Source organism: Prionailurus bengalensis, chromosome B3 (genome assembly GCF_016509475.1).
Source record: "Prionailurus bengalensis isolate Pbe53 chromosome B3, Fcat_Pben_1.1_paternal_pri, whole genome shotgun sequence".
NCBI classification, from domain to species: Eukaryota; Metazoa; Chordata; class Mammalia; order Carnivora; family Felidae; genus Prionailurus; species Prionailurus bengalensis.
Genome location: NC_057355.1, coordinates 146,773,825 through 146,790,714, shown reverse-complemented (window position 1 = coordinate 146,790,714; position 16,890 = coordinate 146,773,825). Strand labels below are relative to the sequence as shown.

General features: G+C 50.9%; 1 protein-coding gene across 1 annotated transcript in view; it reads left to right on the top strand.

Annotated features, from left to right (window-relative positions):
* TMEM179 (transmembrane protein 179) overlaps positions 1–16,562 on the top strand; it is a 58,661-nt gene extending 42,099 nt beyond the window's left edge. The window contains exon 4 of the mRNA XM_043554421.1: positions 16,322–16,562. Coding sequence (XP_043410356.1) covers positions 16,322–16,381 — 60 coding nt within the window. The 3' untranslated portion in view covers positions 16,382–16,562. The remainder of the gene's footprint in view (positions 1–16,321) is intronic.
* Positions 16,563–16,890: the final 328 nt, after the last annotated feature.

The following is a 16,890-nucleotide window of genomic DNA, read 5'->3' as shown; positions in this document are numbered from 1 at the left end:
GAGACAGAGACCAAGAGAGAGACAGAGAGACAGAGAGAGGCAGAGAGACAGAGAAAGAGAGAGAGATAGAGACAGAGTCAGAGAGACAGAGACTGAGAAAGAGACAGAGACAGAGAGACAGAGACAGAGAGAAACATGAAGAGAGACACAGAGACAGAGAACAGAGATACAGACGCAGACAGAGAGACACATGCAGGGAGACAGGGAGATAGAGACACAGCTGGGGGGGTGTCTCTGGCTCCCCCAAGCCCGCGAATGTGCTCCCCGTGCCCACCCGGAAGCCTCCTTTCCCTCCCTGAATGGGGCCAGTCTCCGTGGGTCCTGGTGGGTCTGGGCAGGTGAACAGAACACGGGGGAAGTGACGCTGTGGGACATCTCGGCCCCAAGATCACCTTCTGCCCTGGAGTCCGGCTTCCACGCCGTGAGGACACCCGGGCCGCACGGGAAGCCACTCAGCATCCTGGCCACGTGAGTTAGGAAGACTCGTGACATCTCCAGCCTCGGGTGCCACCAGCGCAGCCACATGGGTGTCCCTCTGTGCTGTGTCAGGGCCACCTCACCCGCGGCCAGGGGCCTCCCCGCCTACCCGGTGCCATCAGACCCGCCGAGTCCAGAGTCGTCGAGAAATCAGCCCCTCTGTCCCCTGCCTGCCCCTGGCCTGCTGTTTGGGTCCCATCCCGCTGGGGCCCACTGCTGCCGGTGGGGAGGGCAGGGGAGCAGAGGCATTGGGCCTTCTGTCTAAACAGCTGCTTCCCAGAGACCCCCCACCAGGCAGGGTCCCTGCAAAGACCCTGGGCCCCACACCCCATGCTGGTCCCCGGCGGACGGTGAGCGGAGAGATGTCTGCTCTCTGAGACACACGGGGACGTAAAAACTGTTTCCCCGTGGACACGGAGCCTTTGAAAGACATTTCACTTTTATGAACAGTTTTATTACAAGTAGATTTTCTGCCACCAGTTCCATCAGCCGGTCCCTCGAAGGCTCCGTGTGGCTGCGGCCTGGCCCTGACTGTCAGTGGGGGGTCCGCTAACTGGAAAAGACGTGGGGGGTCCGCTAACTGGAAAGTACATAAGGAGTCTGCCAATTGGGCGGGGGGGCTGGGACCTCCTCTGGAGCCCCGGGACCCCCGGGAAAGGACAGGGCTCAGGGCGCCTGTGAAGCCATCCCTCTCGCCCGGCCCTTCCCGGTCAGTCTCTCATTGGTGGCCGGATCTGGGGACCCCGTTAACATGCAGTGTGACCCCGACGCAGGGACGTGTGGAGATTCCTGGGGTCGACGAAGACGCAGGCAGGGACGGCCCAGATATCGGGAAGAGCCTGGACGCATCGGCCCCTGCGGGCTCCTGTCCAGGAGCCGCGGTGGTGCCCGGTGGGGGTGGGGGAGGGGCGGGGGAAGATGCCTCTGGGGACAGCGGGACACAGGCCTGTGGTGAGGGCCAGCGGCGGGCCACGGGGCGTGCCCTGCCACCAAATACTTGCACTGGGAAAAATTAGTAACGGGAATCAGAGGGTGCAATTCTCTGTTCCTTCTGAAACTCAGGGCAGAGCTGCCATGAAAGCCTCGGCCTCTGCTCAACAGAAAACTTTCTCCTGGCTTCACTTTTCAGGAGGAAGAGCCCCTACCTTTCCCCGCGACGTTCTCTGACACGGGGCCTCTGCTTGTGTTAGTCGGGAGAGGCTGACAAGCGGACCCCGAGCCCCAGGGACTCGGAAAGCTGAGCCCTCACCCTCCCACAGCCCGAGAGGGTCCCGGGCCGGCTGCCCTCCCAGCAGGGCTCAGGGGGGACTTCTGCGCAGCACATGTTCTCACGTTGGTCGAAACAGGACAAGAGAGAGACTGACGACTCAGCGTGCCTCCCAGAAGTGACACATCACTTCTGCCCGACGTCACCGGCCCAGCCAAGTCAGACAGCCAGCCCCGCCCCCGACCTCCGTGTGCCCAGGAAGACGCGGGGTCCAGGTACCTGGAGCGGTGCCGTTACAAATGAGTCCACTTAAAACTTCTCCAGTGGCCTTATTACTTTCTTAAATGTTTATTTTTGAGAGAGAGAGAGAGAGACAGAATCTGAGGCAGGCTCCAGACTCTAAGCTATCAGTACAGAGCCCAGTGTGGGGCTTGAACCCATCCACGGACTGTGAGATCATGACCTGAGCTGAAGTCGGACACTTAACTGACTGAGCCACCCAGATACCCCGTTTTTTTGTTTGTTTGTGTTTGTTTTTGTTTTTGTTTTTAGTAACAATTATTTTTGGACACACTGCTTAGGGATTAAATAAAACCCAACTTACAACAGTTTCATGAAATGGGCTTTATGTCTCTTGTGTCACGAGAAGCATGGAGTGGAGCGGGCGGCCTCCAAACCCGGCTCACAGATGCCTTCCGTCTTTCTGTTCAGCGGTCCCCGAAGCAGCTTTTGTCCTGCTTATAGCCTCATGGTCGCAAGAGGGTTGCTGCACCTCCAGCATCGCACCTGTGCTCCCAGCAGGGGGAAGAGCAGGGCAGAGCACAGAGGGGAGTGAAAAAGGGAAGGAAGCCTGACAACCAAGTCTCCCCCCTCCCCTGCACTTTCTGAGGAGCCCAGCCGGGCGCTTTGCTCCCGTGGAATTGGCCACACGGCTCCGCGGGGCCCTCTCCGGCTACCCCGGGGGACCATGGCGTGGAGAAAGGCGTGTGGCTGCCTTGAACCCCCTGTGGGGGTAATGGTGTCCGTGCCGGGGGTCACAAGGACATCCTGCATCATCACCGCTACTTTGGAGGCGAGCACACTCTTCCTCTTTCTTTGAATTCCCCCCTTTCAACACGAGAGAGCCCCCACCCCCGTGACAGTCGACGCGCTGCTCCCGCCCGCCAGCCCCTCTGTAATTAACACCGAGCCTGAGATCTGGGGAGGCTGGCTGATTAGTTTTTTTATTAAAATAATGACGCCTTCCAGGCAATCAGGGAGAATTGCGTGAAACTCAGCACTTTCCTGCTTATTTATGGCAACATCGAGCAGTGGACAGTCTCATTACCGTCTGTAAATACCCAGGGTCGCGTCCTTGATGGTGAAATATCGCCTTCCTGGACGGCGGGGCGTGGCTGCGAGACTCTTTGGGGCTATAAACCCCCTGGAAGTAATTACCATGAGCTTTAAATGGGCTTTCGAGGATCTCGTGTGGTGTTGCTGGAGGCTTTCAGGGGCCCGCAGACCCTGGGGGCCGTGCGGGCCGTGGCGGGAGCAGACCGGAGACAGGGCGCTGCGTCCGCGGACGGGTAACAGGCCCCGTGGGGCTCTGGGAAGCAGGCAACAGGTGGGGACCCTCGCTGACTCTGGCACAGCCTGAGACCATATAGGGCCATCTGTGAACTGGGCCCCTTCCGGCTGGACCCCCTCCCCCGCTGGCCGTGGAGGAGGCCCCAGGGGAGGCAGCGGGTTCCTGAAGGGCACACGGTACACCTGCTTGGTGATGGAGCAGAGTGGGCGCAGCTGGGCCGATGGCACGGTGGCCGGGACAACGCCCTCCACCCCGGGCAGCTGGGCCACCTCGGCAAACGCTGTCCCACCGTCAGGCGCCCACGACCCACAGGGGCCCCGGCAGTGGCCTGCACCGAATTCCCATCGACCCCCCCGTCCGGCTCCGGGGACGCCCCTGGTCACCGGAGACCATCCGTGGGGTCCGCTTTTGTGCCGTGTGGAGCTGGGGGCACTCCACCGTGAGTCCTTTCCTCCGCGGCCACAAAGGCCCCTGAGCCTGCCACGTCTCTCTTAGCAGCTGGGGGACAAGGAGGGATGTCCTGACAAGTCCCAGGCCGCCAGACCCCCGGACACACAGCCCCGCGGGGAGGTCAGCCTCCTAATGGGGCCCATCCCCCACCCTCTGGCAGGCACCACGGGCCGCACGGTGAAGTCCCCACGTGGCCCGGGTCACCGTGGAACAATCCGGACTTCTGTGGGCCAGCCTGTGGCACGTGCCTGGGACAAGAGCAGGAAGAAAGCCCTGCTCCCATCTGCCTGCACGCGGGGCGGCAGGTGCAGGGCTGGCTCCCGTCCGAGGACCGGGGGCTTCGACGCCCACGTCCACCTGCGGGCGACCAGCTGCGCCCCCGGTGAGTGCGCTCCCGGGACAAAGACCGGGGGTGGTGCCTCTCTCCCCAAATCCCTCCAGGAAGGGGCGGAACTTCAGGCTTCCGCCGTGCGGCCTGGGGGCCGTACGTGCGAGCCCCTCCCGCCAGCACAGCGCCCGGGTGGCAGCCACAGAGCCCCGACCTGACTCCCGGAAGCCTTGTGGTCAACGGTCTCCCCGTGTCCTGGCATTTCCTCCGGCACCTGTGAGTGCGGACGTCCCTACCTCACTTCCTCTGTGGCCGGTCGGTGGCGGTGGCTCCTCGTCTAGCGCCTGTGCTCCGCTTAACATGCGTTAACAGAACGGTAATGCAGATTCCTGCCAGCGAATTGGGGGTGCAGCGGCCGGGGTGAGGACAGGTGACCCCCACGACGTGACAGCCCGCCCCCCCCCCCCCGCAAGGAGGAGGTATCCCCGTGGCTGGCTGGTGGGTCCCACCGGAAGACCTTGCTGATTATGTCACGTGTTGCCCCTTCCGTGGCTCCCTCCCGGGCCCCGAGGTCCAAGCCTCTGCGCTTCGGAAATCACCTTGCACGGGGGTCCCGCCCAGTCCGCCACCCCAGCCAGGCTGCTTCCCGCCTCCCCCGCCTTCCTCCCGCACTGAGCCTTCGGCTGCTCGCCCGGAGCTGGGAGACGGTGTCCTGTGCAGGCAGGACAGCGGGGGGACAGCGGTGCTTCTAACAACTACTAAGGGCCCCAGACGCGCCTGGGACTGTCCCCGGCCAGCCGGGGTGGATGGTCACGCTCCCTCGGCCTACCACGCCTGTTTTCCGGAGGAGGGACGCTGTTCTGTGTGGGTGCCGTGGACAGAACAGGGTACAGCACAGCCTCCTGCTTGTCTGTCCGTCTCCTTTTCTCCTGGGCCGAGGGCAGGCTGCTCCTACGGCCCGGGCGGTGGGGGTTCTCCCGAGGGATGCGAGTGGCTGGTGACAGACCCGAGCCAGCGGCCGCCCTGCAGCGTGGCCTGATTGGACGTGCTTGTTCCCAGCAGGAAGTGCAGGCGGGGCCAGGCCTCAAGGGTCACCAAGTACCCAGGTCACCAACGGGCTCTGGCCTCTGCCCTCCCCGGGCATCCTGGTCCCTGGGTCCTCCCCACACACGGCCTTCTGCCTCCATCACGTTCCCAGGAGTTGGGGGGGGGTCTCAGGACCTGCTCCGTGCTCACCTTCCAGAGTCCTCACCAGCACCGAGGGCGGCCCCGCTGGGGGGGCCCCCAGCGCCAGGCTCAGACTCCCTCCCCCTCACGGAAGGGACCCTTCCCGCTGCCAGGAAGCTATAGACAGTGCGATGGAGCTCTGGGAGATTCCAGAAGCCTGCTCACTGTGCCCTGGCAACTTTGTCACTCTGTCTCCCAGGGGGCCGGGAACTCCTTGCCACGGAGGGCTGAGGGGCAGGGAGCCCCAAGGTCGAGGAGGGCAGCCAGCAGCCCTCGGTGGGAGGGGACCTGGGGAGGTCTGGGCAGGAAGCCAGCCGTGGGGGACATGGGGTTTTACCTGGGAACCTGGGCCAGGATTGAATGGATACCTGTTTTCCAGGCCCAAGCGGTCAGGGTGGCCATGTCGGTGAGTTTTGCCCAGTAGGACGGGACAGTAGGCTGGGTGTCCCAGAAGCTGACCCTGGGATGGGGTGAGGGGACAAGCCAGCCCTGGGGACAATCCCAGCAGTGCCCAGGGTGCGGTGGGGGCAAGGCAGGGAAGGCTTGTCCCAGGTCAGCTGACTGCTGGGGGCCTGGTTCCTGGGCCGAGGGCTGTCCTGCTCGAGGCCAGGTGTTTGCCTGGACTTCACAGCTGCAGGGCTGCTCTGAGAGGTCACACCGCATCCCCGGGTGCCCCTTGCAGAGTCTGGACCAATCCTGGTGACCAGAAAATGTCTCTGGGCTAAGCCGTAACCTGCACAGTGGGAAGTGGGGGTCTGTGGTGGCACTCCCGCGTGTCCCAGTGCAGGGGCTTTGGTGAACGGCACCCCCCGGGACCAGAGGACAAAGGTGTCACCCCGGGGCCTGGGCCCACACCTGGAGGTTCTGCCCCGCCCGACTCTTGCCCGCGCTGACGGACGAGAGATGTCAGGTTCCCGACTCTGCTTCGGGTCTTTGTTTCAGATGCCTCCGTTATGTTTGAACTTACATTTGTGCGCTATCCGGAACTTTCTGGCGTGAAGGTTCGCAGAGCCTGTGTCTCCAGCCTTGCCCTCCCGATCCTGTCGCAGAATGTCAGGGCCACCGGAGGGGAAATTACAGCCTGCTCAGGCTGCCACTGAAGCCTCGTCCCCAACTGTTCTCTATATACCCGGTGTTGGTGACAGCCCCCAGGGAGGGCTCCTGTTCCAGCTGGGAATCACGGGCCCCCGGGTCTTGCTGTGGCATTGAGGTGTGCGCCAGCCCCGCCTGCAGCAGTTTCGCGATGAGTCAGAATAAATTAGCATGCTAACGAAGGAGAACATGCACAGGAACCATCTGGAACAAGGCACGTTGTCATCAGAAGAGCCAAGTTGGTTCCAAAGCCATACTTACTGTTTCAGACTCATCCGTCTCCCCCTCCCACAACCTGAGGGATGGGGGTTAGTGCCATCCCAGCCTTGGTGGCGTGCCTACAGTCCGAGGGAGGGCACAAACCCAGATCACCTCTGAGACCGCCCTGTCTCATTGTCGAGGGGAGAGTCACTCAGCAGGGGTGCGGCTTGTGGGGGGCCCGCCTCCCCCTTGGGCTGCCTGAGAGGAGTGACATAGCCACCGAGGTGGGGGCGAGGGTAGGGACCTCAGTCCCCAGACCTAAGTGTTCATGGACACACGCACACACACAACACGTATGCACACACTTTCACATACATGCACATGCACACTCTCGCACGTGCACACACACTCTGTCTCTCTCTCTCTCACTCCTTTGAGTCAAGCCTGGTGTGGTGTGCTTAAACACAGAGCGACCCCGAGCCAGACGGAGCAGCTGCCGTGGTGCTGGGGGTGCTGCAAAAATACTCAGGAATCTGCATCTTTAAATACCCAGCCTCCTGCCCCCGGCGTCCGCAGGCAGGAGAATCCCATTTTGGATCCTGGCTGCACACTGCCTTTGTGATCTCGGTCATGTGTCTCAGTTTCTCCCAGCTTCAGTGTCCCCATTTGATCGGGGCTGACAGCAGTACACGTGCCTCCAGAGCTGGGACAGGGCTCAACACTGTGATGTAGGGAAGCCGGAGGCGGCCAGGACCTGGCAGAGGCCAAGTGTTGTCTTACGGACTTCTTCTGAAGTAGGTACTAGGGCCATTTTGTTACCTCCCGCACCAGAGTCATCCTTGTTCAGGGAGAGGGCCCAAAGAGCTGCCAGAGGAGAAGACTGGAGAGAGAGACAGGGATGGGAGGGACGGGAGACGTTCGGCTCAGCTGGACAAGGCTTGGTGGGAAGGAAGCAGGAGCTCTGACCACAGGGAAAGGCCCTACACACGGGGGCTTTGTGGATCCTGGGGTTAGACGTGTGAGGCATTTGACCATCTGAACTTCAAACTCCTTCCTCTTCCCCAGACCTTAGTGGACTCGGCTGCCACACAGGGGCTCTGGGAGGAGGGTTTGAAGAAACAAGGAAAAGGGTTGCATTTCTGCATCTGAGTTTGCCTCGACTCAGGGAGGAGAACAGTATTGGGAGCTGTGGAAGGACTGGGGTCAGCGGCCTTGGGCGTAACCCCCTGGGGATTTGCAGAAGGGTGAGAGGCACCCACCTGACTTTTAACGGATCACGGAGCTTGTGCAGGGCCCGAGGCTAACAAAATTGCGAACAGTGGTGGGGCTCGGCTGATGTCTGGCTTCATTATCGTCAGCATTCTTGTTATAGTCTCACCACACTGCAATGGCAGGTGTGGATATTTATTCTTGACTGCTTTAATACAGGCATTTACGTTGGCGAAAAATATTTGAGTTGCAGAGCATGCTAATTCCCTCTTAGGCAAATCTGTGGAAGACTCGGCCATTTGGATCAAGTGCCTACAGGTATGCAGCTACCAGCCCTCGAAAGAACTAAACAAAACATGATTTATGTAACTTGAGCCTTGGGGTTAACATTTTCAGGACTTCACATTCACATTTTAGCTATTAATTTACTGTGGTATTTCTTACAGTTTTTGCTTTATAGATTTTGATGGTGAGTTATTTGCCGCTTAAAGGTTAATCACTGTTATGCCTTCATTGGGTCTTGAATAGTTCCTCAGACCAAATTATTGTCTGTCCTTTTCAGCCTTCCCTGACCTTCATCTTACTGACCCTTTCTCTTGTGGTTTTCACAACATGTCTTTGCTATCCTTTCCTTTTGAACATTCAAGTATTTTATTTTAGGTGTACCTTGGGCAAAGAGTGCCTATTTGGATTGTTTTATTTAGAGTATTGTCAAAACAGACATGTTTGTTGAGACATCTGTTATTTATGCTCTGTTTTCCTTGTTCTTTCCCCATCTTTGGCTTTGTGAGCTGTTTACTATTTTATTTTCTCTAGTGTTTTGGAAGACCTCATTCTTATTTGTATTCTCTTGGTGATAAATTCTAAGCTTAAGATGTATTTTAAAAAGAGCTTTATTGAGATATGATTGACATACAATTAGCTGCACATATTTAAAGTGTACAATTTGATAAGTTTTGACATATATATGTTTATGAAACCACCATTACAATCACGAAGATGAACAAAAGTATCTTCATGTCCTTTGTTAAATCCTGTTCTTTCTACCTCTTTCCTCACTCCTCCCTCCCCAGGAAAACACTGATCTGCTTTCTGTCACTGCAGATTAGTTTGAATATTCAGAATTTCCTACAAATAGGATCATAAAGTATGTACTCTTTGTGTCTGGTTTCTTTCATTCATAATCATTTTGAGATCCCTCCCTGTTGTAACATCTATCAACAGTTCATGCCTCCTTATTGCTGACTAGCATTCCATTCCAAGTTATCTCTTCCCCTGTTGGTGGACATTTTAGTTACTTCCAGGATTGGACTGTGACAAATATGCTGATAGGGACATAAACGTACAGGCACTTGTATGGACATAAGGTTTCCTTTTCTCTTGGGTAAGTATTTGGGAGAGGACGGCTGGGTCATATGGTAGGTATGCTTACCTGTTTAAAAGGCTGGGAACTGTTCTCCGATGTGTTTGTACTAGTTCACATTCTCCCCAGTGGCATGTGGGAATTCCAGCTCATCTACATCCCCACCAGCACTAGCTAAGGATGAGGACTTTGAATAAGTGTGCAGTGGTGCCTCCTTGCGGCTGTAGTTTGCATTTTCATAATGAAAAGTGATGCTGAGAATCTTCTCACATGCTTTCATTATCTGTCACTCTAATTATCATCTTCGGTTAAGTGTCCATTCAAATCTGTTGATCTTCCCCAGAGCCCCCTTTGGGTTGGGACAGCTGAAAACAAATAGCAAGATGAAAGGTAATATCAATATTCACACTAAATGAAAATGGTCTACACACCTGAATTAAAAGACAAAGATGTTCAGAAAAAAGCAAGGCACAAGTGTATGCTTCCTATAAGAAACAAAAACTAAATATAAAGACACAAGTTAGAATAGATGGGGAAAAGACCTAGCATGCTAACACTAGTTGAAAGAAAACCACGTGGCTATATTAATACTAGATTTCTGAACAATGATTATTGTTAGGTATAAAGAAGGCCATTTCATAGTGATAAAGGTATGAATTAATGAGGAAGATATAACAATCCTAAATGTTCATGAACCTAATGACAAAGCTTAAAAATACACGAAACCAATATTGGTTGAACTGTAAGAAGAATGGACAAATCCATAATTTTATTCCTCTTTTGATAATTGATAGAAAAAAAAAAAAAGAAAAAGACCCATCAAAGGCAGACTTGTAAACTATCAACCACCTTGACCTAGTTGATATTTCTAAGATACTCTGCACGAGTAGAAGGTACATTTTCATCAAGTGCACACAGAATATTCACTAAGACCGACCGCAGTAAGTCAATGTCTCAGTAAATTAAAAGTATTCAAATGGTACAAAGTGTTTTATCCGACTATAGCAGATTTAAGTCCGAGATCAGCGGCAAAAGGAAATCTGGAAAATCCACAAATACGTAACTAAATGTAACACACTTATGAATAACCTATGGGTCAAAGAAGGAATTCAAAGAGAAATTGTGAAGTATTTTAATCTAGCTAAAATGAAAACAACATATCAGAATTTGTTGCACACTACTAAGGCAGTATGCAGAGGGCCATTGATAGCACCAAATATCAGGAGTGAGAAAGGTGACATCACTTACAAATACTAAAATGATAAAAATGGTAAGGGATCTTTCTCTGCATTCATCCATTCAAGAATACATATTTCTTTATAGCATACATAAAATGATAAAAAAAAAAACCAAAAACATGGAACAGAGTACTGACCATTTAGGCCACGACACAAATTGCAATGAATTTCAAAGAACTGGGATTATACAGATCACTTTCCATCACCATAATGTAATCAAGTCGGAAGTTAGTAACAAAGTAAATTTAAAATCGCTCAAAGAAATTAATAACCATACTTCTAAATATATCATGAGTTAAATAAAATGTTATAACACATTTATTTGAAAATCTTTTGATCTGAACAATAATGAAGATTTTACATAGCAAACTTGTGGGAAGCCATGAAAATAGTATTTTGAAAGAAATTTATAGCCTTGAATGCTTATATTAGAAAAATATAAAGGCTGAAAATAGTTAAGCCCTTAGATAAGACAAAGAATAAAAATAGTAGTAAAGAAGTAGAAAAGGAAAAAAAGGTCGAAGGGAAATAAAAATAAAGATATGACTATGAATGGACTAGGACACAAAGAAACAGTAGAAAGTTTCAAATAAACCAAATGTTTACTAAAATATAAATAAAACGGGCGCCTGGGTGGCTCAGTCGGTTAAGCGTCTGACTTCGGCTCAGGTCATGGTCTCACGGTCTGTGAGTTCAAGCCCCACGTCGGGCTCTGTGCTGACAGCTCGGAGCCTGGAGCCTGCTTCGGCTTCTGTGTCTCCCTCTCTCTGCCCCTCCCCTGCTCATGTTCTGTCTCTCTCTGTCTCAAAAATAAATAAAACATTAAAAAAATTTTTTTAATATAAATAAAACAGACAAATATCTGGCCAGATTCCTTGGGGGAAAAAAAGAGCTACAATGCAAAAAAAAAAAAAAAATTAAGAATAAAAAAGATAAAATAACATATACAGAAGATACGGTCATAGAATATTATAAATACTGCTTTTGCCAACATATTTGAAAACTTAGATGAAATGGCTGAATTTCTAGAAGAACGTAAGTTACCACAACCGACTCAGGAATAAAGAAAATCTGAACAATTTTACAACAATTAAAAAATCAAATCAGGGCTAAAACCTATCTCTTAAAGAAAACACTGTAGCCTGCTGGTTTTCCAGGAAAGTTCTATTGCAATGTACAAGGACAGATTATTCTGGTCTTTCACAAACTCAAAGACTAGAAAGTCGGTCACAAAACTTATTCATGAGGCAATAATAACCTTGAGATCACGAGCAAACAAAGGTACGACAAAAAAGGAAAAGAACAAAAACACAAAAATTCCTAAGCAAATACAACCAGGCTTTATCCCGAGGATATAAGGTCATGTAACATTAGAACGTCTATAAATCGAATTCACTCACCCTAACTTAGTAAAGGAGAAAGTACATACAATCATTTCAGTAGGCACAGAAAATAAAATGATAAATGTTTACATCTCTTTAGGGGGAAAATACTCTATTAGAAAACTAGAAATAAGAGGGAGCTAACTTAATTTGATAAAGGGTATTGTTCACTTACAGCAAACATAATTCTTAGCCGTGAAGCACCAGAAGCATTGCCTTCAAAAGAATCAACAAAATATATTTACTATCACTGCTTCTATCAGCCTGGTACTAGAGGCCCTGGTCTATAAGGCAAGAAAGAATTTCTTTGGAAAGTAAGACATGATCATGATGTGTATATAGCACAATTCAAAAGGCTCTACAGATACGTTAATAATGAAGGTTGAATGAAGTGTCCCATCCAAGATCCACGAGCAACGTTAATTGTATTTCTGTACACTGGCAATGAAAAGATTAAAAGTATACAATTAAAAAACTCCACCAAATAGACGTAGGAATAAGTTGAATAAAAAAAAGCAAGTTTTAGAAAAGTTTATCTTCTGGAAGATGTTTAAAAAAGAAGTTAAGTGGGGAAGTGTACCGTGTTTATGAATTGAATTGCATGAGACGTACAAATGTCTGTTCCTCGTATGCTGATCTCTGGAATTTCAGTCAAAATTTCAACAAGACTTAGAGTTCTAATTCTTTTTTTTTAAATTAGAGAGAAAGAGAGAGCGAGAGAGCGAGAATGTGTGTGAGCAGGGGAGGGGCAAAGGGAGAGGGAGAGAATCTCAAACAGGCTCCGCGCCCAGCGCTGAGCCCAATGGGGGGGCTCGATCTTATGATCCTGGGATCATGATGTGAGCTGAAGTCGAGGGTTGGACGCTTAACTGACTGAGCCACCAAGTGCCCTCTCAACAGAGCTCTCGTTCCAAAGACCTTATGAAAATAGAGAAGGTTAGGAGTGGGTGTGACATTCGTGGAGAAGAATTTTCAGGGATTTTATTAGACATTAGACGTTGACTTATACAATTATAAACTTTCCCCCCAAAGACTCCATAAAGTAAAAAGACAGGTCAGAATTTGGGAAAAGACGGAAGCAGCCCACCAACCACACAGGATTAATAACATGTGTTATTAACACATAAAAAAACTCAATAAGGAAACAAACCAAGAGGAAAATGGACAACAGACTAGTTAACGGAGGAGGCAGCAGGAGTAGTCTGTCAACATCAAAAGAATAAATCTAGAAGATACAACTGCAGACTGACGTGTACATAAAATGCAGTGAGGGGACTGACAGTCTCAGTCCACGGGCAGCTACTAGTAGCTTCCATAACCTTTTATGGTCTCTGAAATTGCTCGGAAAATCACCCGTGAACCAGGGGTGAAGATAACGATGAAAGCGATGATCGGAAGGAGGGCCTACGACCGACCGGGGCCCAGATGCCCAGCCACTTGGCAGTGGAGGCGTAGCCCTGGGCCCCGGCCAAGTCGCCCGCCACCTTCCCGTCCCTAGACTTCGTGGAGGGGACGGATGCCGGCAAGCCCGGGCAGCGCCGGTTCGGGAAGGTTGTGTCGAACGGGGACCAGACCGCGTGGTTGGGCGCAGAGGTCTCGCCGCGGGTGTCCGATCGTGGAGGTCCCCACGGGAGCCGAGCTCGGGGCGCCCCAAGTACAGGCACCTCGAACCCCCTCCTGGAGCTTCTCGTGGGTTGGGGGGGACACTAGCGTGGGAGGCGGGGACGAAGGGCTGGGAATGGTGCAAGACGGAGCAGCCGCGGTTCGGATGCCGGAGGCTGCTCTGGGCCCACTCTTCCCCAGAAGTTTAGGTTTCTGCAAAGCTTCTATTTCCTGGCTTTTTCAAACGTGGTGAGCTGGCTGGGTACCAGGAAGGTGGACCGATGAGGAGTGTCAGGTTACGCCAGGGCAGGGGGGCGGCCGGCAGGTAGGGGGAGCTTCCTGTCCCCCCACCCCCAACCTGCTCACATCAGGCCTGGTCAGCTACCCCACTTGCCTCTTTGGAGGTGTGGGTGCGCCCTGGAGACTCTGCCCACTCTTTACCTGTCTCGTGCGGGTCTCGGCTCATTAACAACCGTGTTGTGCCCAGACCCATCCTGGTGGCTCCCGTTAGGCTCACAGGATGCCTTTCAGCTACAAGGACCAGGAAAGTCTGAGCAACTTTCAAAATGCAAGGCCTGGGAATTACACAGCACCGGTGTGGCCACAAAACGAGGTTGGGGGTGGAGGTTGGAGGGAGAGGGAGAGAGAGACTTTGAAGCGGAGGCCCCCACAATAAGTGATGAAGTCAGGCGCCGTGATTTGCCAAGGCTCCACATTAAGGAGTGCTTGCCGGCTACCAGAGAGGGTTGCCCACCTGGCAGGACCCTCATCCCAAGTCACCGCAGCTCGGGTGGGGTTACGCACGACGTGACCATCCTCCTAGAGCGCTGCCCAACCTGGGACTGTGAGACCCGCGTTGCCCATCTGGTCGGGTTGGTGCCACACTTGAGAAAACGGTTTGATATCCTGTGGAGTTAAAGATAATGCGTGCTTATGACTCACCCGTTTCAGTCCTAGTTAATAGAGCTTAGAGACATTTTGGCGTATGTGTGCCGGAAGCTATATCCAAGAATGTTAAGAGCAGTACTGTGCATGAGAGCAAAAATCTGGAAATAACTCATATTCCCATAAGCAAAAGAATGGATACATAAATTGTGATATAGCAACACAGTGGAATATTATATAGCAATAAGAAACGAAATATAGTCAGGCTCGGCATCGTCTTAGAAACGATGCCCGGTAAAAACAGGAAGGTTCTGGAAAATATTCATGCCATGATATTATTTTTATAGACCTCCAAACCAAAATAAAGCAACGTGCCTTTAAGGATACACGTGTGATAAAATTCTACAGCAAAGCAAGGGGAATGGTAAACACAAATTCGGATGATAGTTACTTATCCAGGGGGCCTGGCGTTGGGGTCGACAGGGTGATGGAGTAAGGATGGGGTGTGCGGGTAGATTTAACGGTATTGGTCATTTTATTCCTTTTTCCCAGCTTTATTGGGCTGATCAGATTGTATATATTTAAAGTATACAATGTGATGATTTGATATATACACACACACACACACACACACACACGTTGTGAAATGATTACCGCAATGAACACAATCTATCAACTCACATAATTACCTTTGTGTGTGTGCGAGCGTGAGTGCGTGTGGTGAGAACATTTAACTTCTACTCTTCGCAAGCATACTCAAGCATGAAATACATAGTCACCGTGCTGTCCACCGGATCCCCAGAACTTATTCATCTTCCAACTGGAAATTTGTACCCTTTGCCCAACACCTGCCTATTTCCGCCAGTCTACTTTGTTTCTGTGAATGTGGCTTTTTTTGTTTGTTTTTTTTTTTACCATTCCGTATATGAGTGAGATCACACAGTATTTCTCTTTCTTTTTCTGGCTTATTTCACTTAGCATAATGTCCTCCAGGGTTACCCATGTTGTCGCAGGGGCAAGATTTCACTGTCTTTTTAACGGCTGAAAGATATTCCATTGCATAGAATGTTTTCTTTATCCATTCATCTGTTGATAGACATTTCGGTTGTTTCCAAATCTCGGCTGCGGTAAATAACGTGGCCATCAACGTGGTGGTGCGGTGCAGATATCTCTTGGGAATGCTGATTTCATTTCCTTTGGCTATACGCTCAGAAGGGATTGCTGGGTCATAGAGTAGCTCCATTTTGAATTTTTGGAGGAGCCTTCATACTGCTTCCCCGAGCGACTGTGCCAACTTATAGTCTCCACATCCTCGCCAACGCTTGTTACCTCTTGTCTTTCTGGACCATCCGTCCTAGTGGTTGCGAAATGGTATCTCACCGTAGTTTTGATCTGCAAGCGTTTCTTTGATGATTAGCCCCATTGAGCACCTTTTCGTGTGGGCCATTTCTGTGTCTTTGGAAACTTGTCTGTTTGGGTCCTTTGCCCATTTAAAAATTGGATTCTGTTTTCTTCTATCCAGTTGTATGATTTTCTTGTATATTTTAGGTACTAACTCCCTGTCAGCTAAGTGGTCTGCAAATACCCCTCCAATTGTGTAGGTTGTGTAAGTTCCACACATCTGTGAACTGTCTACCTTCCCTCCTCTGATTGATTTCTAGTTTCGTACCGTCATGGTCGGTGACGATACATGATATGATTTCAGTCTTCTTGAGTTTGCTAAGACTTGTTTAGTGACCTCACACATGATCTGTCTTGGAGAATGTTATGTGGACCCCGGAGAAGAATGTGCATTCTGCTGCTGGTGGACGGAGTGCCCTGTATGTGCCTGTTGGGTCCGTTTGGTCTGAAGTGTAGTTCAAGCCCAGCGTCTGTGTTTTGTCTGGATGAGCTCTCTATTACTGAACGCGGGCTACTGATGTTTTCTACCACCATTACACTGCTGTTTATTTCTCCCTTCGGATCTGTTATTTGCTTCATGTGCCTAGGCACTCCGATGTTAGGCGCGTATGCATTTACAGCCATTACAAACTTTTGGTGAACTGAACTCTTCATCGCCATATAGTGACTTTCTTTGTCTCTTGTTCCAGGTTGTGACTTCAAGTCTGTTTTGCCTAAGGATAACCTGCTGTCATTCGGTTTTCACGTGATTGGAATATCTTCCCCCGTCGCTTCACCTTGAGCCTATGTGTGTCCTTGAAGCGGAATTGAATCTCTTCAGGAAAGTATACAGTTGGGTTTTTGAAAACAAATGAATTCAGCCGTTCTGCATCTTTTGATTGGAGAATTTAATTCATTTACATCGAGAACAATTATTCAGGTAAGCACTTGTTATTACCATCTTGCTAATTTTTTTTTCCTGGGTGGGTTGTAGGTCCTTTCTTCCTTACTGTTTTCCTTCCTGATTTGATAATTTTCTGCAGTGCCGACTTTTGATTCCTTTCTCTACCTTTTATGCATCTCCCATTGATTTTTGCTTTGTGGTTACCGTGAGGCTTACATGAAGTGTCTTATAGTTATAACAGTCTGTTTTAAGCTGACAACGATTTAACTGCAATCACATAAAAAAACCTCCTTACCACATTTTATATAGTAGACTCCATGCCCGGCGTGGAGCCCCACACGGGGATTGAACTTACAACCCTGAGATCAGGACCTG